We start from the raw sequence: 26213 nt of genomic DNA, 5'->3' as shown, positions 1-26213 counted from the left end.
TTTTTTTAAATTAGGGAAGATGTGTATTTGGTGGAGATGATGAAAATGACATTATTATTAAATTTCAAAAGAAACAAAAAAAAGAGAAGACAACGTAAATTTTGGAGTTCTGATAAAAATTATCAATAATTATTATATATATCACAAAGGGTAATTTATCCTTTATTTTAGAGAGGGTATGGTAGAGTTCACCTATAAAATAATTCATTAATTCTCTTAGATAAAATTTCTGATTCATAGCAAATCTAGTAATAATGAACATTCAATTAGCTCGATATAAAAAAAAAAGTTATAAACAATATTATTTGTTATAGCATTGTTATATACATTAGTATATCAATAATAATAATACTCTAGACAGTGAAGGGTAATCATCAATATACGCAAATAATTATGGTTTGACAAAAGCGTGGAATTATTTTTTTCTGGCATGAACATCGTAATATAATAACATGGCTAGATACATGCCTACATCAATTAATTAATTAACGTACGGGGATGCTTTGGTGCCACATGTGGCACAATTTTTATGTAAAACAATCAAAGTCAGAATCAGATAGAGAAACTCTCATTATTTTCATTCTCTATTCTGCAAAATGAACCGTCTTTCTGTTTTTCAATTCAGAAAGAAGGTGGAGGAAGAGCTACCAAGCTTTCAGGCACTACTACTTCATATATGAGAGGCTAATAAGTTTGTTGAATTTGAATGTGACATGGTTAATTAGTTAGTTTTTTGCTTACACCAGAAGCAAATGCAAATTCTTGAGGATCTCACTTATCTCCCTTAAGTAAAGTGCATTCATTCATTCTATTATTTTTTATTCTCATCTTATTTACATGCTTTTGGTTACTTAATACTTTAATCTTACTGCAAATACTCTTGTTTTCATGTTGCTTTTGGAACTTCAAATGGTGTTGGTGTTGTTTCCATAATAAAGGTTTTCTAAAGATATAGAAGTTCTCTTCCTTTACATGATGAATTTATGTTATTTGTTTATAATATAAGCTACTAATAAATTGTAGAATCTTCTCCAAATTCTGTATCTTCATTGTTCTAAAGACTCAAGAGAAGATGGGTTTTGGTAATTCAAGATCTGTAAGGTTTGTTCCTGTACAATAATTCCAAGTTTCTTTCCTTATTAATATATTACAAAGCCTCTAATTGAAAGTTTTCATACATTATATATAGATTTGAAGATGATCTGGAGCTACCAAATAAAAAGAGTGAAAGTAACAATGGTATGAAGGTCAAATACCACATTGATGGAACACAAATAGCAGAGGCTAGTTCCAACAAAAAGGCAGGGAATAAGTTCTTGAAAGGTAGAGTTTTATCAAGAGTGTTCTCAGAGGATTATGAGAGAGTTAAAAGAAGAAAAATAATCTTAGATCCTCGCGGCCAAGCGATCCACAGGTGGAACAAGATCTTCTTGGTGGCAAGCTTGGTGTCTTTGTTTGTGGACCCTTTGTTCTTCTACTTGCCAGTGGTTCAAGATGAAGTGTGCATTGACATTGGAGTAACACTTGAAGTTGCCCTTACTTTGATAAGAACAGTTGGTGATGCCTTCTATGTGATTCAGATTTTCGCCAAGTTTCGCACTGCTTATGTAGCTCCTTCTTCAAGAGTTTTTGGAAGAGGTGAACTTGTCATAGACACTTCCAAGATTGCAGTTAAGTACCTTTTCAAGGGATTTTGGTTAGACTTTCTTGCTGCCCTGCCTATTCCTCAGGTACCTTACCTTAATCAATCATTATCCCTTCTCCTAACTCAATACCTGTCAATACTCAAATCTTTTATTTATTGTAGGTGCTAATTTGGATTATTATCCCAACTCTTAGGGGTTCAACCATGGCAAACACAAAGAATGTGCTTCGGTTTTTCATCATCTTCCAATATGTTCCAAGGCTATATTTGATTTTCCCACTCTCTTCACAAATTGTAAGTGCTACTGGGGTTGTCACAGAAACAGCATGGGCTGGTGCTGCTTACAACCTCATGCTTTACATGTTGGCAAGCCATGTAAGTTCTTGTCTTATTTTTAGATGTTTAAATAGCATTATGGTATGTGCTAGGTGAAAATAGTTTCAACTAACTCATACCCTTTTGTTTGTTTTTGTTGTATTGCATGAAGATTTTAGGAGCTTGCTGGTACCTTCTGTCAATAGAAAGGCAAGAAGCATGTTGGAGAAATGTATGCAATGTTGAGAAGCCATTTTGTGAATATGCATTCTTTGACTGCCGCAGGGTTGGAAATTCCAAAAGAGACTTATGGTTTCTAGCAAGTAACATCACAAACCTATGCTCACCAGATTCTAACTTCTATCAGTTTGGTATATATGCTGATGCTGTCACTTCTCAAGTTACATCCTCATCATTCTTCAACAAGTACTTCTTTTGTCTTTGGTGGGGCCTTAGGAATCTCAGGTAATATCTAACCAATTTTTTCTTTTGAAGACTTACATGCAATTGTTTTTTCGTGAAGTTGAGAGTTAAAAACCATTAGACGATGATTTAGTCAAACTTATCTAATCATTTAACAGTTTTCAAATATCAACTTTACGTAAAGACAACTGCACGTGAGTTTTCTCGTTTCAAAATAACTGTCGACACCGTGAGAAATTGATATATCTATTCTATGCAACAGTTCATTAGGACAAGGCCTTCTTACTAGCACTTTTGTTGGAGAAATTATGGTTGCCATTGTTGTTGCAACACTTGGATTGGTTCTTTTTGCATTACTCATTGGTAATATGCAGGTAATTATTATTACTATAAGTAATGAATGCAAGTAAAGGACATTATTCATTATAGTTGAATATATAGGGAGTACTAATATGTAGCACTCAAAATTTGTGTAGACATACCTGCAATCAACTACTGTGCGATTAGAAGAGTGGAGGGTGAAAAGAACAGACACAGAACAATGGATGCATCACAGGCAACTACCACAAGAACTTAGACAATCTGTGCGAAAATATGATCAATACAAATGGATGGCTACTAGGGGAGTTGATGAAGAAGCTCTTCTCAAAGGTCTTCCATTAGATCTTCGTAGAGACATCAAGCGCCACCTTTGTCTTGACCTTGTTCGAGGAGTAAGTGGTTACAATAATTATGTTACATTTTGATAGATAAGTTTATATATATTATGATAATGAAATTATTGTAACAGGTACCATTGTTTGACCAAATGGATGAGAGCATGCTAGATGCAATATGTGAAAGACTAAAACCAGCATTATGCACTGAAGGAACCTACCTTGTAAGAGAAGGGGATCCAGTGAATGAAATGCTGTTCATAATAAGAGGGCACCTTGACTCTTACACAACCAATGGTGGCAGAGCTGGATTCTTCAACTCATGCCGTATTGGGCCTGGTGATTTCTGTGGGGAGGAGCTTCTAACTTGGGCCTTGGATCCAAGGCCCAGTGTTATTCTCCCTTCTTCAACAAGAACTGTTAAGGCCTTCTCAGAAGTTGAGGCTTTTGCACTCATTGCTGAAGATCTTAAATTTGTTGCATCTCAGTTTAGAAGGCTGCATAGTAAGCAACTTAGGCACAAGTTCAGATTCTATTCACACCAATGGAGAACTTGGGCTGCATGTTTCATTCAAGCTGCTTGGAGAAGGCATAAGAAGAGAAAGGATCTTGCTGGATTAAGAGCAAAGGAGAATAATAATAATAATCATATTAATAATAATAATGATTATGTAACAGTTTCTGAGCCTGAGACTCCAACATCAAGGGCTGTGATGATGAGTGGTAGGAAAAGTGTTAGTAGGTCAGATTCTGGTGTAGTTAGCTCTGTGCAGAAGCCAGCTGAGCCTGACTTTTCGGTTGATGAATGACTCCCATGCAAACCGCCAAATTCGATTGTCTTTGATAAGTATCTTAAAATAGAAAATATTGAGACAAAAACAAAACACAAAAAAAAAGTTGTATTTCATTAATAAATTTGTATTGTTTCATATTTCTGTCTCTTGGTCATGTGTAATTATATATTATATATAATATAAATTAGAGTTAGGAATCCTTGTCAGGAAAAGAATACTTTTTTTTTTTTCTAAAGTTAGGATCGAAATCAATAATGAAAAGATTATGCCATTTAAGTTATAATCCATTGGCATAAAAAAATGAATACTTGCACATGAGTATCCAAAAATATTAATATCTATAAGTATAATGTCTTTTTTTTTTTGTCATAATAAGTATAATGTCTAAAATTTTAGATTCAAATATTGTTATTGTTTCTTTTTTTATGTTTTTTTTAGTGACAATTTTTGTTATTGTTTTCAAATTTCAACTGCATGTTTTTGTTTTGTTTTTGTTTTTGCTTGAGTCGGACAGAAAAACAGGGTATCTTTTTGTCATTTTGACACTAAACATACCGTGCTATCATTGGGCTTTCTCTACATTCTTATGTGTTTGGACTCCACTTGTTCTTGTAGCTTTATGGGCCGTGGATTGTACATTGGAGGTTTATCAGTTGTAAGAACCCTAATGATGTTGATACATTGATATCGGAAAATGATAATATTATTCTTATTTATTTTGATAATATTTTTTTTAAATGCATGCAAAATAAAATATAAAAAATATATAAAGAGTGACATTATAAAAATATGAGTGAACTATAATTTTTTGAGTATATATCTAGACAGGTTCGTAAGAAATTTTGCATTGGTCGTTTTTGTCTACAAAAAAATGTTATTATGCAAAAGTCCTTAAACTTTATAAAAATAAGACATAAGTTATTTCGTCATACTTTTAAAAATTTATTTGTTCAAATAAAAACAATAGAATTTATATGTTTTACTTTTGTAAAGGTCGTAGATCTTAATATAATAAAATTTTGTTAGAAACAAAAACATCAAACGCAAAATTTCTTAGGAACTTATTTGAGTATATCCTCTAATTTTTTATTCATGCTACATGCCCATAAGTTCATCTAGGCTTTCATGAGCTTAGTTTAGCTCATTGTTGAGTTTGAAGAACTAAAAACAATTTTTTGATAATAATCAAACATTATTATTGGATTAAAAATTTAATTAGATGTGTGATTAGTTTGTTAATTGAACAGTAATTCAAAGAAACCAAACAAGTCCAACAACAAGCTAACAAAACTTAAAGTAGTGAGAAATCTTGTTGGTTAGTATGGAAAAATAAATTTAAATAAAAAACAAACTTAAGGCCAATTAAATGGATGATCCAAGTCCAAGTTCATATCATGGCCTGAGAAAAAAGGTAGCTAACTAAGAAATAAAACTTCATTTTCATCTAAACCAAATCAAAGTCACCAAACCAGTTCTTCCTCTTCTCTTCGTCTCTTTGGCTGTGTTTGTTTTTAGAGATAGGACAGAACATGACACTGAAACGGAGATAATAGGACGGAGACACTAAAAATTATCTTTTGTGTATTGTGTTTGGATACGATGGACAAGACACTAATGTAATGTCTAGTATTATGTTTGGATACACATGGACAAGACTAAAATATTATATAAAATGACTAAAATAGCCCTGTGATTCCAAATTTTCTACATCAATACAAATTAATTTAATAAAAAATGAGAGTACGTAAGAGTACAAACGGAACTTGAAAAAAATATTTGAAGAGACAAAAAAATTTAATAAAAAAATATATTAGTATTTATATTAAAATAAAATTTATAAATATAATTATTTTATTTTAAAATTTATTATTAATATGTAGGAATACATATGGTTAAGATTAACAAAAAAAATAAATTTGAGTTTGATTAATAAAAAATTTTGTTTAAGTTAATAAGCCAAATTAATTTTAAATAAAAAATTAATTTTAACAAAAAATCCATTTTTACATGAAAAAACAATTAGTTTTTGCATATAAAAATCTATTTTTATTTAAAAAAAAACTATTTTTTTATTTAAAAACTGATTTTTCTTTAAATTATATAAAATCAATTACAATTTATAAATTATTTTTTAGCATTTTAAAAGATCAATTTTACTTTTGCTAATATTTATCTTTCAAAAGTTTTAAGATTAATTATTTTTGTTATTATTTTTATTACAAATCAAATAATATAATATAAGGTTAAAATGGTATTGAAGTAAAACGATAAAAAGAAAAGAATTATCTACCCCTAATAAAAAATTCTACAGAAAGGAGAGAGTACTTGGAAAAGAAAGAGATAGAGGAAGAACAGGGAGAAAAAAGTATCTCTGAACAACGTAATAGGAAAAATAAGAAGGGGTAATAGTGGAAAAAAAGGAAAACAAAATTTATAAAATTGTCCGTGTCCACTCTTCCAAATCTCGTGTCCATCATTGTCCTTCGTGAAAGAGTGGACACAAAAATATAAAAAACTGTCTCGGAGACAATATGTCCACTGTCCATGTCTCTGCTTCCAAACACTTTTTAAACAAGTGTTGTCCATGTCTCCGTGTCCTGCCCCCGAAAACAAACGCTACCTTTCTTCTCTCTCACTCATGTGAAGCATTCCAAAAAAATAAAGTAAAAAAAAAAAAGAAAATTTGATTAGGATCCAAATCAAAGATGAAAAAGTGGGTTATCAAAATCAAACAAAAAATAAAAATTCAAATAAGCTAGGACTCTAAACAAAGATCAAATCTGAATGCTACATCATAGAAATCTTTTTTTCTTTGTGCTTCATTGAAGATTGTTGAAGAAGTCTTTCCTCTGCATGTACCGAACTGGTAAATTGAATATTATGGAGCTCTACTATAAATCAAGGGATAAGAAAAAACCTTGGAGTCAAAGCACAAATGAATGGTTCAGATCCTTGAAAAAATTTGAAAAGGAATGAAAGAGAAGATGGTGGGTATGGATGCATGTAAAGTTCAATCACTACTACTGCTCTATCTCTCTTCTGCGCTGATATTTGGGAAAGAAGAAGTTAAAGTTGTTGAAGCCAAATTTCAAACTTTGGAAGCTTTACTCCTCTGTTAAAAGGGTAAACAGCCAGAGGTTGATTCAAAGAGTGAGAGCATAAAATTTGGGTTTTCATAGCTTACAAAACTATACATTCTTCGTCTTCATGGTTCTCTATTGAATATTCAATTTTTTTAGGTTTATCTTTCTTTATTTCAATAAAAAAATGCATTAATATAAGAAATTAAGAAAAATTCATTGAGAGAAAAGACAAAGAGAGTTAGACTTGGAGAAAAGCCAAATATTTATTTCAAATATTTTTTGTACAATTTTCTATTTTGTATTCATTATTCTGAGGAGATTCTCTTACTAAGTTGAGTGAACACTTAGTTATTGAAAATTTAGGGAGTGAACTTAATATAATAAAAAAAAATAGAAACAAAAACATCAAACGCAAAATTTCTTAGAAACCTATTTGAGTATATCCTCTAATTTTCTATTCATGCTACATGCTGATAAGTTTATCTAGGCTTTCGTGAGCTTGGTTTAGCTCATTGTTGAGTTTGAAGAACTAAAAATAATTTCTTGATGGTGATCAAACATTATTATTGGGTTAAAAATTTAATTAGATGTGTGATTAGTTTGTTAATTGGACAGTAATTCAAAGAAACCAAACAAGCTCAACAACAAGCTAACAAAACTTAAAGTTGTGAGAAATCTGGTTAACTAGTATGGAAAAATGAATTTGAATAAAAAACAATCTTAAGGCCAATTAAATGGATGATCCAAGTCCAAGTTCATATCATGGCACGAGAAAAAATGTAGCTAACTAAGAAATAAAATTTCATTTTTATCTAAACCAAATCAAAGCTACAAAACCAGTTCTCTCTTTTCTCTTCGTCTCTTTCTTCTCTCTCACTCATACGAAGCATTCCAAAAAATAAAATAAAAAAAAATCTAATTAGGATCCAAATCAAAGATGAAAAAAGTGGATTATTAAAATCAAACAAGAAGAAAAAATTCAAATAAGTTAGGACTCTAAACAAAGATCAAATCTGAATGCTACGTCAGAGAAATCTTTTTCTCTTTGTGCTTCATTGAAAATTGTTGAAGAAGTCTTTCTTCTACATACACCGAACTGATAAATTGAATATTATGGAGCTCTACTATAAATCAAGGGATAAGAAAAAATCTTGGAGTAAAAAATGAAAGGTTCAGATCCTTGAAGAAATTTGAAAAAGGATGAAAGAGAAGATGGTGGGTATGGATGCATGTAAAGTTCAATCACTACTATTGCTCTATCTTTCTTCTGCGTCACTGCTAGTGCTGATATTTGAAAAAGAAGAAGTTAAAGTTGTTGAAGTCAAGTTTCAAACTTTGGAAGCTTTATTCCTCTATTAAATGGGTAAACAGGCAGAGATTGATTCAAGGAGTGAGAGCATAAAGTTTGGATTTTCATAACTTACAAAATTATACATTCTTTTTCTTCATAGTTCTCTATTGAATATTCAATTTTTTCAGGTTTATCTTTCTTTATTTCAATAAAAAATGCATTAATATAAGAAATTAAGAAAAAGTCATTAAGAAAAAAGGCAAAGAGAGTTAGACTTGGAAAAAAGCCAAATATTTATTTTAAAAAATTTTGGTATAATTTTCTATTTTGTATTCATAATTCTTAGGGGATTCCCTTGCTAAGTTGAGTGAATACTTAGTTGTTGAAAATTTAGAAAGTAAACTTAGTCAAATCTAACTTGGGTAGAAATTGAGTTTGTCCCAGACAGGATTGAGTTGAATCATAAGAAAATTGGTAAATATAATCTTTGTAAAAGATAGTAAAAATTTTATCATCGTTGTGATGGAGACTAAATATATGCCACATTACACAAAGTGATTAAATTATGATATATGATTGTGTCACTCTTCTTTCTCTATTTTAATTCTAATTTTATTCTTTAAGAAACAAAATAAAATTATTTTCTGTTTATTCAATTCCGCAAGACGTCACAATAAATTTACTCTCATACAATTTTATTTTGATTCTTTTATTGACAAGAGATAAAATAAAAATATTTTCTACGTTCTTAATAAGGACAGACTTAACTAATTCTCTAAATTCTATCCAATTTAAAATTAAAATAAACAAAACAAAAAACCTAAATTCAACCTTCTTTTTCTAAGCAACTGATCACTCATAAATTGCAACCAAAATTCATGGACCAAATGATCATATTAAGTAAGAATATCGGGCTATATATAGCGCATACGCATTTTGATTTATCTATTTATTTCTATTTTCATCCCATAATAAATTACAAGCTAAGTGATTTATTAATTAAGCCAGCACCACGTCTTTAAAGATTAATGTTAAAAGAGATAATAATCCAAAATTATTTTATTTAATTTAATATTTATAATTTTATGTATATAATATTAAAATTTTTTTATTATATATAATATTATATATTTATTTTAAAGATAATTAATAAATATAAAACAAAATAATTTTAAACTGATTTAAGTAAGTTTTATTGTTCCTCAAATATTTCTAGTCGTTAAGATAGTCGAAGTACGCCAATGAGTAATAGCTCAAATGACATAAACTCCCCATACTCAATTAAAAAAAAAAAAAATAATAGTCGAAGTGCATGTGATTTGATCATTGACTCTAGGCATTGACTTTAAGTGGCATAAATATAAATATATGAACTAATGAAAAGATAGACTATATAAAATGAAAAAGAAAAGAAGAAAGCTCATAATTAATTAGGGGTGGTTGACCTAATTAAACACCATCATAGAGAAAAACCATCCTTAAAGCTCGCTCATTATCACAGGTGTCTTTCAATTCCATTTCTCACCAGACATAAGATTTACATATTAATTATAAATAAATATAAGTAATTGCCAACTTAAGGAAGGTAAGGCTCGAATGAATCTTCGATCCTATTTCTCAAATGCAAAAGCTCAGAATAATTCCTATCAATTAAGGAGGACTATGTTAGAAACGTGCAAATATCTCTATATGCAATGAATATTCCAAATTCTAATTGCAGAGTCCTTAGTGCACAACATGCATCAGTAGCTGTCAAGAACTCAAAATTCAAAACCCATAATGAATATAATTAAGAGTGCCAAGTATAGTCGATATATAATTATCTATGTATTTTTATTTGATATAAATAATTTTATTATATAATATCAAAATTTTTATAATAAAAAAAATTTAAAATTTAAATTCTTAAATTTGTTTATTCTCATATATAAAAAAGATTAAATATTTAAAACATAAGACAAATAAAAAAAATGCAAAATATATAACGACCAACAAAAAAGAACCATGTGATAAGAGTAGTAGTGGCAAACCCTTTATTTTGGCCTATCATCAATAAAAGCTGACTCACCTAAAAATTGCTATAATCTCTCTCTCTCTCTCTCTCTCTCTCTCTCTCTCTCTCTCTCTCTCTCTCTCTCTCTCTCTCTCTCTCTCTCTCTCTCTCTCTCTCTCTCTCTCTCTCTCTCTCTCTCATTGCACATTTGCACTCACTTTAACTAACCAAATTCATTATGCCAAATTTGGTGCTCATGTGGTCTACTTGGTCGAAACACTTTTCTACAACTACAAACTATAGTTGACAAAAAGAATATATAATCATAATTAGTATTAGTTATATGGTTGCAGTGTCAGTGTCTTTGGAATGGAATAATTATTAGAACACCATGCTGAGACCCTTCAACAACTAACAACTAGATAAATGTTAACGTGTCAAGAGTTTATCTAACTTGTATTTTAAGGATATATATTAAGATGATGAATTAATTTTTTTTAAAATATAAAGAGTTTAAATTTTTAATGTATTTATTTTTATTTATTAAATAAAAAATATTTAAAATATTTTATTAATAATAATGTTATGAAATTACTCATTTTAAAATTTAAACTAATAAAAAAATAATATTAATGATTATATTTTTAATAAGTAGTCTTATTATATACTCTTAGAATACGAATAAACTCTTAAAATTATCGTTACTTTTTATAGCTTTCAATGTCATTAATTAATTAACACACATAATCGCCTTTTTATGATCTGTACCTTGCAAATTTTAAACCACCTAACTACTTGAGTTAGTTGGCAGTTACATTTGCACCCCCAAAAAGAATAATAAATGAAAGCTGATTTTGGTTGTTACTAGTATTTTGGATAACCTAATTATTATAATTCTTATTAACAGTGCATGCACATTTTATTATTAATTACAAGTTAGTAAGTGCATGCATCATCAAGGTTATGATTATATTAGGCTTGGGGTTCGAACCAAATTAATAGTAAAAAAGGGTGCAAAAGTTTATTAATTACTTTTCACTCTTTAATTTATGAATGTGTTACCTGAGTTAAATCCTAAAATGATTGTGCTGTTTATTAAAATTGTCTCTGAGATTTCAATTACACCAATGACGTTATTGAGACTAACAAAAGTGTATCACATTAGTCACTGTTCATTTTCTATTAACGACGTGATGACATGACTTAATAACGTGGGTTGTTAGTGACATGTGTCACTCCATGGTTTAGCCACGTATAATGGTATGATAATGTGGTGACCAGTGACACATGACATACTGATGTGGATGGTTGTGTCATGTGTCACAATGCTATTTTTGGCCACATGTTTGTTTGTGTCACGTGTCGCAACAGTATTTATCCACATGTCATCCATTGTGTCATCATTGTATTTGTTCACCAAATTAGTCCCTCACTTTACATTAAGTGACTCATTTTAGTTTTTGAAATTGAATGTCATGCACCAAATTAGTCCCTTCACCAGTTTTTTCTCATTTTTTTCTATAAATTCAAAATTCTCAATATCTTTGAATGCATTAATTTCAATTCTATTTTTCACATGTTATTCAAATACAAGTGCCTTCAGTTTAGCCCATTTACACATAACGGAAACGTGTATTCCATAAGTACAAAAAAATATTTATTTTAATTATTGATTTCTTGTTAAAAATACATATTTTTATATGAAAAAATGTGTCTAATCAATCATATAATTCTTTTTTTATAATAACATACTTATATATTACAAAATTTACCAATGTTAAATTATGGGTAAAGTACTAAATTGGTCCCCTAGGTTTGGGCGTAATTCTGTTTTGGTCCTTAAGGTTTAAAGTGTTCTATTTGAATCCAAAAAAGTTTCATTTAGCATTAATTTAGTCCCACAATGAGGTCAAAACTAAATAATTAACAAAATGTCCTACATAACAACAGTTCAAGAACAAAATCGATAATCTGGAGAACAAGTACAAGCTCCAGAGGCACAAAATCAATCATTGATGCATAAATACATTTATTTATCATTTTCTTTAGTTTTATAGAAAATATTTTATTTATATTATAAAAAAATAATAAATAAATGTATTGATGTATCATCAATGGTTGATTTTATGCCTCTGGAGCTTGTACTTATTCTCCAGATTATCGATTTTGTTATTGTACTGTTATTATGTAGGACATTTTGTTAATTATTTAATTTTGACCTCACTGTGGGACTAAATTGATGCTAAATGAAACTTTTTTGAATTCAAATAGAACACTTTAAACCTTAAGGACCAAAACAGAATTACGTCCAAACCTAGAGGACCAATTTAGTACTTTACCCTTAAATTATTATAGAAAAATAATTATAAAATTAAAACTAAAATTTAAAACAAATTTTTGAAAGCATTTGTATTTAAACAATATATGAAAAAATAGAATTGAAATTAATGTATTCAAGATATTGAAATTTTTAAATTTTTTAAAAAATGAGAAAAAATTGGTGAAATAACTAGTTTGATGCACGACATTCAATTTTAGAGACTAAAATGAGTCACTTAATACAAAGTAAGGGACTAATAATTTGGTGCATTTACAATGATGACATAATGCACGACACGTGGACGAATACTATTGCTACACGTGGCACAAACGAACATGTGGCCAAATAGCATTGTGACACGTGGTATAACCATCCACATCAGCATGCCACATGTCACTGGTCACCACATCATCATACCATTACACGTGGCCAAACTATGGAGTAACACGTGTCACTAACAACCCACATCATCAAGTCATGTCATCACGTCGTTAATGAAAAATGAGTTAGGGACTAACGTGGTGCACTTTTGTTAATTTCAAGAACGTAATTAGTACAATTAGAATCTCAAGGACGATTTTATTATACGACGCCAATCTCAAAGACCATTTTAAGATTTAACTCGTATTAGGTACCATAAATATTTAACAGACGATATATTATATATACGAACAACCAAATATGAAAATGATAGCATTTGTATTTAGTTAAAAATTTAATTTTAATATACTGTTATTTAATTTTAATATACTCTTATAATATATAATTTATTACAAAATTTGTATAGGTTAAATTGGATTTTGTTAAACCTAAATTTGATCTAGATATTTTATTGAATTATTTTTTTTAAAAAAAATCTAATCCAATTTTAAATTAATTCGAAATATACTAGATTAAATTGTGACTATCCAAATTAAATTTTACAGGTTAGATTTTGCACATTTATAATTTTTTACGTAATTTTGTTATATTAATATTATATTAAAATTAATTTTTTAAATTAATATTAATTTTTTATTAATAATAATGTTAAATATATTAAAAATATAATTATTAATATTATTTTTTTTATTGATTTAAATTTTTGGGATAAATAATGAGACGATAGAATAGGCTATATTGGTCTAGAAGGAATGAAGGATGGTTCGGTTGCTTACTATAGTCGTACGGCTATACGGTCCAATTAATTAGTATATTTTATAGTAGATGTTGTATGTCCCTCTAAGATCAGATACTATTAACAGGTAATCTTTTGGCATCAATATAAGGTATACTAAGATATCAATTTTTATGAAGTATTGATATTTTGCTGTGTTATTGTGTTTGTATATTGGACATATTTTAGATACGATATTTATCGATATTCGTTTAATATGTGTGTTTGTTGTGTCCAATCGTATTTTAATAAAAACTAAAAAAATTTTGAACATATTTGGACACATTTAAATATAATCACGTGTCAGCGTGTCCAATCTTATTCTTAATATATATTCTTGAAATAAATTTAGATATAGTATATATTATTATTTATTAAAATAAAAAATATTTTAAATACTTGATATAATTAAAATAAGATATTAAAAATAATTAAAAAATAATTTATATTCTAATATTAATAAAATACCAAAATATTATTACGATTTATCTAAAAAATACTTTATATTTTATATCTATACGTGTTTCCGTATTTTATAAGATTTTAAAATTTATGTATTAACGTATCCCGTGTCGTATCGTATCTCGTATCCATATCAGTATCCAAACATCATAAATTTCTATTATTTATAATTGTATTGTTACCATTTTACCAGACACCTAATCACATAATATAAATATTCAACAAAGCAGTACTCGTAGTCTTATATTTTTATTCTTACACAATTCAATATAAAATTATAAACTATCAAAATTTATTTATTTATTAATATGTATTGTCTTTTTTCTCTTTCTATCTCTCTGCGAATATCAACAATAATTAAACGACAAACGCATAAAAAATTATAATTATATTAGATGTATATTAAAATTAATTATTAATATAAAATATATATTAAAAATAAATTAAATAACATATAAATATATAATAATTGATTTTAATAGTTAATTTTAGTATATAAATAATATTTTTAAAAGAATAATAATGAGTATGGCTATGATATATACTTGTTGGTGTTGGTTTTAATATTAAGACTTTACAGCGACATGTCACGGCCTTGGACACACTCCAACGCTACCGTGATGGCACTCGGACTTACTCAACCTCTTGAGCTAAGACCAAGTCAGCCTAACCCTCAATACTTAGCAAGAAAGCTAAGAACACAAGAGAACACAAGAGAAAGGAAGCTTTGGTGGAAAGAACACTTTATTACTCAAGTGTTGGTTACAAATGATTCACACACCCAAACTCTAACTCTTATCCCTATTTATAGCCATCCACCTCCTCAATGGATGGTTAGGATTAAATCTAATCAATGGTCCAGATTAATCATCCAGAACCTTCTTTACAAATATCTATCCTACCACAACTCTCTAAATGTTTCTAGATTATTCCATATCACTCTTTATACTTCTATATACATCTACACTCTTCTAGAATACTCTATGACCTTCCAGAGTCTTCTAGAACCTTCTAGGGTATTCCAGAAGCTTCTAGGACATTCTAGAACGTTCCGGAACCATCTAGAGTATTCTCAAACACTCCAGAAAGCTATTCAAACACTGTTAAATCTAACCTTCAAAAATTCTCCGTGACATTCTCCCCCACCTAATGCGCAGACGTCCTCGTCGCGTTCTGTTCATGATAGCGCTCTAGGTGTTCTTGGAATTGCCACAGATCTTCGCGAGTTTCCCAGCTAGCTTCAGTTATCGGGAGCCCTTTCCACTTGATCAAGTATTGGATACTTGGTGGTACTCCTCTTCGTCGCACGACGCGATTAGCTAGGATCTCTTCGATTTCTTTGTCAAAAGATCTTGTCTCCCACTTGATAGCTTGCATGCCTCCTCTTCTTATCTGCCCATTTCTTCATCCTCTTGGCAGCTTTGTCGAGGTAAAAACGAGTGACATCTGCTTGTTCTTCCCATGACTTAATCATATGATAAGCTCCAGGGCTCTTTCCTGAGTAAGAGGAAGAAAGAGAGTGAGGTGTAAGCGGCTGTTGTCCAGTCACAATCTCAAATGGGCTCTTCCCTGTAGACTCGCTCTTTTGCAGATTGTATGAGAATTGAGCAATGTCTAGGAGTTTTGTCCAATCCTTCTGATTAGCGCTTACAAAATGCCTTAAGTAACACTCAAGTAAGGCATTCACTCTCTCAGTCTGCCCATCGGTTTGAGGATGGAAGCTTGTTGAGAAATGAAGCTCCGACCCAAGGAGTTTGAACAGCTCTGTCCATAGTCGTCCTGTGAAGCGTGGATCTCGATCACTAATGATGCTCTTAGGCAATCCCCAGTACTTCACCACATTCTTGAAGAATAGTCGTGCTGCTTCCTCTGCAGTGCAGTCAGTAGGGGCAGGTATAAAGGTAGCATACTTCGAAAATCGATCCACTACTACGAGAATAGATCCAAACCCCTCGGACTTCGGTAAGGCAGAGATGAAATCTAGAGAGACACTTTCCCACGGTCGCTCTGATGGAGGCAGAGGTTCCAACAACCCACTTGGTGTCTTGTTTTCAATCTTATCTTGTTGGCACACAAGACAAGTCTTCACATAGCTCTCCACTTCATCTTTCATTTGAGGCCAATAATAAGAAGATTCAATGAGTGCTAAGGTCCTTCGCTGACCTTGGTGACCAGCCCACTTGGTGTCGTGGCATTCTCTTACCAACTTCCTTCTCAGATTGTCCCATTTAGGAACGTATAGTCTTCTCCCTTTTGTGTAGAGAAGGTCATTTTCTAACCAAAATCTTTTGGTCTTACCTTCTCTAGCCAACTCCACCAACTTCTTGGCTAATGGATCGTGATGCAACCCTTCCTTGATGATATGCATAATATCTCCTTCCACCATAGAAATGGCCGCTAACTCAGCCTTGCGACTCAGCGCATCTGCTACGACATTAGTCTTGCCTGACTTGTATTCGAATTCGAAATCAAACTCAGCCAAGAAGTCTTGCCACCTAGCTTGTTTGGGGCTTAACTCCTTTTGAGTTTGGAAGTAGCTTGTAGCCACATTGTCTGTCTTGACGATGAAGTGTGAACCAAGCAAGTAGTGACGCCAAGTTCTCAGACAATGCACCACCGCGGTCATCTCCTTCTCTTGGACAGTGTATCGCCTCTCTGTATCATTCAACTTGCGACTCTCAAAGGCAATAGGATGTCCTTCTTGCATCAGAACTCCTCCAATAGCGTAGTCAGAAGCATCAGTGTGGACTTCAAATACCTTTGAGTAGTCGGGTAGTGCTAGTACTGGTCCTTCTGTGATAGCAGCCTTCAACTCATCAAAGGCCTTTTGACACTCCTTTGACCATTCCCAAGAGTGATTCTTCTTGAGAAGATCAGTTAATGGTGCAGCCTTAGCGGAGTATCCCTTGATAAACCTCCGATAGTAATTAGCCAACCCAAGGAATGACCTCAATTCGGATACCTTGTTTGGCGGCTCCCACTCTTTGATAGCCTTCACCTTTCCTTGATCCATGCAGAGAGTTCCACCTTTAATGATGTGTCCCAAGAAGTGGACTTCGTCCCTTGCAAAGGAACACTTTTCCTTCTTCACATATAGGTTATTCTCTCGCAAGATCTTGAACACGGTTCGTAAGTGTTCTACATATTCCTCCAAAGTATTGCTATAGACAACAATGTCATCCAAGTAGACCACTACAAACCGATCAAGGTAAGGTCGAAAGATCTCATTCATCAAGGTACAGAAGGTCGCAGGAGCGTTGGTCAAGCCAAAAGGCATCACCAACCACTCATACGATCCATACCTCGTGACACACGTGGTCTTAGGCTCATCACCATCGGCAATTCTCACTTGGTGATATCCTGACCTCAAATCTAGCTTTGAGAACCACTTGGCTCTACCAAGTTGATCAAACAAATCGGCTATCAAAGGAATGGGGTATTTGTTCTTGATGGTTACCTTGTTAAGTGCTCGATAGTCGATGCATAACCTCAATGAACCATCATGCTTCTTTTGGAATAAGACTGGTGCGCCATAAGGTGCCTTCGATGGACGGATGAACCCAGCATCTAGCAAATCCTTGAGTTGCTTCTTCAACTCCTCGAGTTCTGGCGGTGCCATTCTATACGGTGTTGAGGCGGGCGGTTTTGCTCCTAACTCCAATTCAATCTTGTGGTCCACCTTCCTCCTAGGTGGTAGTTGTTTTGGCAACTCGGGAGGCATCACATCCTTATTTTCTTCAAGGACTTCCTTGATTTCGGGAGGAACGTCTTCTCTTTCAAGTGTTGGCTCCTCTTGTAGTAGAGCCAAATATGTAATCTCTCCCTTCTTGAACCCTTTCTTGAGTTGCATAGCGGAGAGTATCGGTGGTCCGCCAACTTTAGAGACTGTAGGGACCATGCATGGAGACCCTTTCTCCATGATGCATACTACGTCGTAGTATGGCATAGGTATTATATTTGCTTTCCTTTGCAAATCGAGTCCGATGACTATTTTAAAATCGTCCATGGGTGCTACTGAAAAATCCACAAGGCCCTTCCAAGAACCAAGAGTCATCTCAACCCCTTTTGCTACTCCTTTAAGGGGTTCACCCTTGGTATTCACGGGTTTGAACCAGCCATTCTTTTCGGTGATCTTTAACCCAAGCCTCTTTGCTTCATCAGGCGTGATGAAGTTGTGTGTAGCACCAGTGTCGATCATAGCCATGACGGGTTTTTCATTGATAAAGGCTTTGACATACATCAAGCCTTTCTTTTCTGCAGTACTTGTCTCTTTGGTCTTCACAGCATTTATGTGTTGGATAGATCCAACACACTCAGTTACTTGAGTTTGAGCTTCTCGTTCCTCAGCTATAGATGCCAAAGTTCCTAGCTTGGGACAATCCTTCATTTGGTGCGGTCCCTTGCACACGAAGCATCCTCCTTTGGGCACGAAAGCCTTCTTCTTTTCTTCGTACTCTTTCTTTGAAGAGTATTTTCCTTCCTTCTTGGTTGAGAAGCTCTTCCCCTTGTCTCCCCCACCTTTAGCAGAACTAGGCTTGGAGGAAGACTTAGGTTTAGAGTCTCCCCTATGATACTCAGTGAGTGATTCGGCCACCACGATGGCCTCATCGACATCCTTAACATTCCTTCTTTGTAGTTCTTGCTTTGCCCAAGGTTGGAGTCCATCAATGAAGAAGAACAATGCATCCTCTGATGCTAAGTTGGGAATTTTAAGCGTGAGAGTAGTAAACTCCTTTACGTAGTCGCTAATCGTACTCTTGTGCTTCAACTCCCTCAACTTCTTCCTTGCTTCATAAACCACATTCTCAGGGAAGAATTGTCTTTTCAATTCCCTTTTGAAATCTTCCCATGTGGCTATGTTGCAAGTGCCCTTTTCCATATCTACGCACTTTCTCCTCCACCACAAAGTAGCATTATCAGAAAGGTAGAAAGCTGCAGTGCGTACCTTTATTGCTTCTTCGACCACCCCTTGGCCTTCGAAGTACCTCTCCATTTGCCATAGGAAGTTCTCCACCTCGCGAGCGTCCCTTACGCCCTTGAACTCCTTTGGCTTGGGGAGATCAATCTTTGTCGTCTCCCTTATAATGGTTGGTCGAGATTTCGCCTCCTCGAACCAAACTCGAACTTCCTCAAATAGCTTTAAGGAATTCTCAAGCTTCTCTTCAATTTGGAGCATGCTTTCTTTGAAAGCATCTAGTTCTCCTAATACGTGAGCCTCGAGGGTCTCCTTGTCATGTTCTATCCTTTGGAAGCGCTCATCCATAGAGGATAGAACATTTTCCAACATAGAAACTCTTTCTTCTAAGAAGTTAGAGTCCTTACCTCTAGGCTCACTTGAAGAACGGACCTTCTTGCCTCTCCATTGAGAAAGAATAGTATCCCTTCCCCTTTGAGACTCAACATGCTCCATGGTGATACTAGAAGCCATTCCCACAAGCGACTTGTGCTCCCTCTCGAACCTTGCTCGGATACCAAATTGTCACGGCCTTGGACACACTCCAACGCTACCGTGATGGCACTCGGACTTACTCAACCTCTTGAGCTAAGACCAAGTCAGCCTAACCCTCAATACTTAGCAAGAAAGCTAAGAACACAAGAGAACACAAGAGAAAGGAAGCTTTGGTGGAAAGAACACTTTATTACTCAAGTGTTGGTTACAAATGATTCACACACCCAAACTCTAACTCTTATCCCTATTTATAGCCATCCACCTCCTCAATGGATGGTTAGGATTAAATCTAATCAATGGTCCAGATTAATCATCCAGAACCTTCTTTACAAATATCTATCCTACCACAACTCTCTAAATATTTCTAGATTATTCCATATCACTCTTTATACTTCTATATACATCTACACTCTTCTAGAATACTCTATGACCTTCCAGAGTCTTCTAGAACCTTCTAGGGTATTCCAGAAGCTTCTAGGACATTCTAGAACGTTCCGGAACCATCTAGAGTATTCTCAAACACTCCAGAAAGCTATTCAAACACTGTTAAATCTAACCTTCAAAAATTCTCCGTGACAGACAAAAGACAAAACATTTAAAGTGCAATGAAATTAATGGCTACTGCTTTCAAAGTTCAAACAACTCAATTGAGTGTGCAACAAGAATGTCTCATCCTCATCTTCAGCAGATACATGTTCATTCTATATTTCTATATCACCAATAAGCTTCCGGCCACACAAGAAAGTTTAATTTGCACTTTTAATATATATACACAAGTGAAGTCTATATTGTTTATAATAGGATAGCTATGATGGTTACATAATTTTAGTAATATTTAAAAAATATTATTAAATAATAAAATATCATTACTTTAATTTAGTAATATTTTTCACATGTTATTAAAGTTGTATAGGCATTATAGCCACTATAGTCACCTATTGGGTGTACTATTATTACTAGTCATTTGCAGGCTCATTTTTTTGGTTATGGAGGAGGGACAGGTGTTGTGCCGGATTATAAAATGAGGGGGTGCTACACCGAAATGTATGACAGTTTTTGGCTCAGATTTAGTAGGAAAAAATTGAACCCTCTGAATTTTTTGTTTTGAAAAATTTGTAAGCAAATCAGAGGGTCCGTTTTGCTCGTGGTATACGAAATTCACATAGAAGAAATCAGACCGTGCGATATGTCCTCATTAAAACGGATGATCCGTTTTCTTTGTTGGATTTTTTTTTTTAATTTGGTTATACTAGTTGCTGGGTCCGATTTTTGCTTGAGAGATTTTTTTTTTTAATTTACAGTAAATGAAATCGGACGGTCCGTTTTAATTATTATATAATTTTTTTGAATTAGGTTACACAACTCGGTTGGTCAGACTTGTGTGTGTATATATATACTTGCGAAGGTGTGCGAACCAAAGACAGCCGACCAGATCCAACTTTCTTCATCTTGTTCGACTTCTCTTCTTTCTCTAGGTCTAGTGTGTGTTTACTTGGGTTTGGAAAAAAAGTTGATGGTGAAGTTGCTATTTTTATTTAAGTGAGTGAGAAGAATGGATGATAGAGTCCTTTTGAAAGTGTATTATTTTGGTCAGATTTTGTTGCAGACACCTGAAGGAGTAAAATTTGTTTGTGAAGATCTGTTAGATGTTGTTATTCCCTTCACAATCTCATTTGAAGAGCTTAAAGGCGTGATTTGTGAGAAGATAGATTCGGAGATGTCAAGAAAAATATCATGTATTTCATACAGATATCATGTACCAGTATTTGGTGGATTCGTCCAATTTCAGACCAAATATGTAACGGACGAAGCAAGCATGCAAGAGATGTTTTCAATGTATATTGAAAGTCGTGCTCAAATTTCGTTCATCGAGTTGTACATTGAATTCGAACAATCTGAGGCTGACCGAAATATTTTACGAGAAGACTACAATAGTGAGAGTGAGGAAGAGTTCGAAATCAACGAAGTTGTTGGTCAAGACGGAGATGAAGATCAAGCCGACGGCAGTGTGGCTCCGAATGTGACAGACGTTGCAAATGCACTCGCGAACGAAGAGCCATTTGAGGAGCCATCTTTCTTGCGAGTTTTGGATTTAGAAACCATGCATGCTCCGGAGTTTCCGGACTATATGAGTGCATGTACTCGTTTAGCATTTGTAAAAGAGGTTATTTAGACAAGTTTAATATAAAAAGAGTTTGAGTTAATTAGTATTTAGGGTCTAGTATTCATTTAATTAATATGTTAATTAGGATTTATTAATAAGTATTTGTTAGAGTATTTATGAAGTTATTTAGGCGATTGGAACTTATTTTTAGTTATTTAGGGAATTTATATTTATTTAGTTATTTAGTTAATTAGGATTTATTTATTAGTTTATTTATTAATGAGTATTTATTATAGTCTTGATGAAGTTATGTAGGCGATTAGTATTTATTTTTAGTTATTTAGTTAATTTATATTTATTTAGCTAATTATGATTTACTAATGAGCATTTGTTATAGTATTTATTTTTAGTTGTTTAGGTGATTAATAATTATTTTTAGTTATTTAGTTAATTTGTATTTATTTAGTTATTTACTTAATTAGGGTTTATAACTGATTGTTTATTATAGTATTTATGAAGTTATCTGGAAGATTAGTATTTATTTTTAGTTATTGAGCATAATTTGTATTAATGTGTTTGTATTTTTATTTAATTGAGATTTAGATAATAACGTAATGTAAACCTTATTTATATCATTATTGATGATGTGAGTGCTGATTTAATATTTAATTTTGGTCATTAAACAATCGTGTATTAAATACTTATGGTATGGCTGCCTTCCTGGCAGAAGTTCCTTTTGTCGCAGATGGTGAGTTCGCCATGGGGATGGAATTCAGTTCTAGGGAAGCTGTTATTAAGGCGATGAAGGAGTATACCCTCCGAAGATCTGTAGACTACCGTGTGTATGAGTCGGAGTCGTTGACATTTTATGCGAAGTGTACACAGTACGGGTCAGGGTGTGATTGGCTTATCAGAGTTAGCATGATCAGCAGAAAGCACTGTTGGGTTATTAGGAGGTACAACGGCAGTCACACTTGTACCAGAGCAACCATTTCTCAGGATCATTCGGAGCTGGATTCAGATACGATTGCCGAAGCCATAAAGCCGTTGATTGAGGCTGACCCCTCTTTAAAGGTAAAATCAGTTATTGCAGAAGTGCAGTTGAAGTTCAACTACACCGTCAGCTATCGGAAAGCATGGTTGGCAAAGCAAAAGTCAGTTGAGAAGATATTTGGAGGTTGGGAAGCATCCTACGAAGCGTTGCCCATATGGTTCGAGGCCATGTGTCATAAGGAGCCATCAACTGTCGTACATTTTGAGACTATGCCTGCATATCAAGGGGATGACTTGGTAAGTGATATCCGGGTATTGCATCGAGTCTTTTGGAGCTATTACCCCTACATTAGAGCGTTCAGACACTGTAAGCCAGTTGTCCAGGTGGACGGGACTCACTTGTACGGAAAGTACAATGGTTGCTTATTAGTGGCCGTTTCGTAGGATTGTAACAACAATATCATCCCGATTGCATTTTCTATTGTCGAGGGAGAGACCTCTGATGCTTGGCACTTTTTTCTTAGTAACATACGTCAACATGTTGTGACTCGGGATGGTGTGGGGCTTATATCGGACCGACATGAGTCCATAAATGCAGCTGTGAAACGTAGTTACGGAGATTGGTCACCTCCTAGATCTTTCCACATGTTTTGCATCAGGCATATAAAGTCGAACTTTCTGAGGAAATTCAAGGCACCCTACCTGCAAAAGCTTGTCGTCAATATAGGTAACATTGATTCCTTCAAAGTTTGTTATTAATGAAACTGCGAACAATCTAGACATCCTGAAACTTATTTCTTGTTTGGTATATGATATTGTTTAGGATATTCGCGGACGGTTCGTGAGTATGAAGTGTGTTACCAGCATTTACGAGAGCGGGGCGAGGCGTACACTAACTAGTTAAACCGTATTCCCCGTGAACAGTATGCGTTGGCCTTCGACGGTGGCTACCGATAGGGTCACATGACGACTAATCTAGTGGAATGCATCAACTCAGTCTTGAAGGGTGCACGCAATCTCCCCATCACTGCACTTGTAAAAGTAACGTTCTACAGACTTAATGAGTTGTTCACACGGAAAAGAGCAGATGCGGAGGCGAGGATTAATGCATGCCATGTTTTTACTGAGCATGTGACCTCCAAAATTCATGCAAATCAACTTGCATCAGGAAACATTCAAGTTAATTGCTTCGACAGGTAGAATGAAGTATTTGAAATGCGTGAGATGCCAAGTTGAGTGGAGTATGCTGTTGACCTCCGTCGTCAAAGATGTGACTGCGGTGAGTTCCAGGTGGGCCGGATTCCTTGCCGGCATGTGTTTGTATGTTGTGCAAATCAACGACTAGATTGGCAGGTGTATGTGCATGACGTTTATAATATGGACTAGGTCAGACGCGTTTATCGGGCTAGGTTTAGGCCACTAGGGAATCCTACTACGTGGCCTTCTTACAATGGTCCTCGATTCGTACCGAACCCGTACCTGAGACGCGTTTCCAAAGGTCGGCACAGGATGACGCGCTTCTTGAATGAGATGGACACACGTATGTTACGCCGTCCAAGGCAATGTAGGCAATGTGGAGTTGAGGGACACAGTTGTAGTAGATGCCGTCAGGGAGGTGGTCCAGGTACCGACAATAATGCGCAGTAGATGTATATGATATTTGAAGCATTGTAACCTATGTGAATGCCTTGTATGATAAATGAATAATTGCTACCTGTGTCACTGTACTTTATGGTAATTGAACCATCGTAACATGTGTTAGTGTACTTCATGATAATTGAACCAGTATAACATTTGTGAATGTACTTTATGGTGATCGAATCATTGTAACCTGTGTCAATGTACTTTATTATATTTGAACCGTCATACATAATTGTCAGAACCGAACCGGTAATCAAACCGGCCAGACTACTGTGTCACTGGGCTTTCAACAGTTCATTCTGGGTTTGACCGGTTTGTACCGGTTTTCTTCCTTGCATGGTCCAAATGTGGGACCGGACCGATATAGGATCCAGTTCACTGGTGTTCCGGTCGAACCGGCCGATCCGGTCCGGTTTTGATAACACTGCCATCGTAACCTGCTTCATTGTACTTTAATGAACATAAGGAACATCAACTGAAACATACAATACAATATTTAGTTGGTACTTAGGAGACTTTAGTCTAGGGATGTCAATGGGGTGGGGCGGGGGTGGGGGATGCCTCCCTGCTCCCCGTCCCCGCCCTCAAATTTTGTCTTTTTCCCCGCCCCATTCTCCGCCATGGGGGAATAATTGCTTCCATCATCATTCCCCACGTTCCCCGTGTTCCCCATTCCCCATCTGCTTATGTTGAACATTTATACGAAAATTACCATAAAAAATTTAAAAAAAATAAAAAAACAACAAAATGTCAAAACAACACACAAACATACATATCTTATGGCGAACGACGCATAAGAGGGCGAACGGAATAGGGTGCACGGGGCGGTGCGGTGATGATGCAGTGAGTGGGCCGGCTGAAACGACAGTGGTGAGGCCGTGACGATGGTGGTCGGAGGTGGCTGGCTGGGACGACAGAGAGAACGCAGAGGAAGGGTGCAGAGACGAAGGGTTTCACGAGGAGCAGGGTGAGGGACTGAGGTTATTTAGGGATTGGAATGCGGCGCTTTATGTGGGAACTGGGAAGAGGAGTTAGGGTTTTAAATTATATATATATATATATATATATATATGCAAAGTGAAATGACTTAAAAACCAAAATCAAAACTAAATTCTTACGGGTATTTAAGTAATTTAATATATTCAGGGATTGTGAGGAATACGGGGATGGGGACGGGGATCCCCGCTCGGGTCCCCGCATTTGCTTCGGGGGAATTTTGTCCCCCATCCCCGTCCCCGCAGGGAAAATTTCCCGCCATCGGGGCCCCATTCGGGGCAGTCCCCGCGGGATCCCCACTTCCTGGGGATTTTTGACACCCCTACTTTTGTCATACATAAATAGTTAAAGTATACATTAAGAAAGATAACTGATACATTGATAAAACTAACTACTACTTTCTCGCTGTCTACTTTCCAAAGTTCACGATATTCTTGCATTTCTTCGCGGTCTTTTTGAACACAGACGGAGTGTATTGACTCGCGCTACCACGCGGTGGATCAATCCTGAGATTGTAGCCTTTGCCTGTCTCACCTGGAGTACAGGTGTCACCTGTATATAAAACCATCAAACCAAGCAAGTATATAGTATAATCAACCATAACCAACATACCATACATGAACATAATATCATCAATTGAGAAAGCAGGTATATAGTATAATCAACCTTAGAAAAGCATACCATACATAAACATACTATCATCAATTGACCAAACATTTATATAGTTTAATCAACCTTAACCAACGTACCATACATGAGCATAATATCATCAATTGACCAAACAGTTATATAGTTTAATCAACCCTACACAACAAACCATACAATAGTATGATAACATCAATTGACGGGAAAAGCTTATATGATAATTGTACCTGCATCATTACGGGATTCT

General features: G+C 34.2%; 3 protein-coding genes across 4 annotated transcripts; all 3 read left to right on the top strand.

The window, feature by feature from the left end:
- The first annotated feature begins 513 nt into the window (after positions 1–513).
- LOC107614170 (protein CNGC15c) lies at positions 514–3968 on the top strand. Of its 2 annotated transcripts, none has more exons than XM_016316400.3 (8): positions 514–788; positions 1024–1101; positions 1190–1730; positions 1808–2020; positions 2133–2425; positions 2646–2757; positions 2860–3096; positions 3174–3968. In XM_016316400.3, exons 2-8 carry the CDS (start codon positions 1073–1075, stop codon positions 3846–3848), a joined length of 2100 nt encoding a protein of 699 aa, XP_016171886.1. In that variant the 5' UTR covers positions 514–788; positions 1024–1072; the 3' UTR covers positions 3849–3968. The 2 variants fall into 2 exon arrangements, with proteins under 2 accessions (XP_016171886.1, XP_020964296.1); XM_021108637.2 differs by having other exon boundaries at positions 697–788; positions 1061–1101.
- A 17171-nt stretch (positions 3969–21139) lies between these two features.
- On the top strand, positions 21140–21760 carry LOC148547045 (uncharacterized). The gene has a single exon (XM_088495262.1). The coding sequence runs from the start codon at positions 21140–21142 to the stop codon at positions 21758–21760; it is 621 nt and encodes a 206-aa protein (XP_088351388.1).
- A 639-nt stretch (positions 21761–22399) lies between these two features.
- LOC107610435 (uncharacterized) lies at positions 22400–23128 on the top strand. The gene has a single exon (XM_016312487.1). The coding sequence runs from the start codon at positions 22400–22402 to the stop codon at positions 23126–23128; it is 729 nt and encodes a 242-aa protein (XP_016167973.1).
- Positions 23129–26213: the final 3085 nt, after the last annotated feature.

This window comes from Arachis ipaensis, chromosome B8, assembly GCF_059453495.1.
Source record: "Arachis ipaensis isolate K30076 ecotype BB chromosome B8, ASM5945349v1, whole genome shotgun sequence".
In the NCBI taxonomy this organism is placed as follows: Eukaryota; Viridiplantae; Streptophyta; class Magnoliopsida; order Fabales; family Fabaceae; genus Arachis; species Arachis ipaensis.
The sequence above is the reverse complement of the archived record's forward strand: the minus strand, read 5'-3'. Positions and strand labels throughout refer to the sequence as shown.

Bases quoted from the DNA above. Each gene is read 5' to 3' on its own strand.
- LOC107614170 (XM_016316400.3), top strand. From the start codon at position 1,073: ATGGGTTTTGGTAATTCAAGATCTGTAAG. The intron at 1,102-1,189 runs GTTTGTTCCTGT...CATTATATATAG, and splicing joins GGTAATTCAAGATCTGTAAG to ATTTGAAGATGATCTGGAGC. The intron at 2,426-2,645 runs GTAATATCTAAC...TCTATGCAACAG, and splicing joins TGGGGCCTTAGGAATCTCAG to TTCATTAGGACAAGGCCTTC.
- LOC148547045 (XM_088495262.1), top strand. From the start codon at position 21,140: ATGGATGATAGAGTCCTTTTGAAAGTGTATTATTTTGGTCAGATTTTG.
- LOC107610435 (XM_016312487.1), top strand. From the start codon at position 22,400: ATGGCTGCCTTCCTGGCAGAAGTTCCTTTTGTCGCAGATGGTGAGTTC.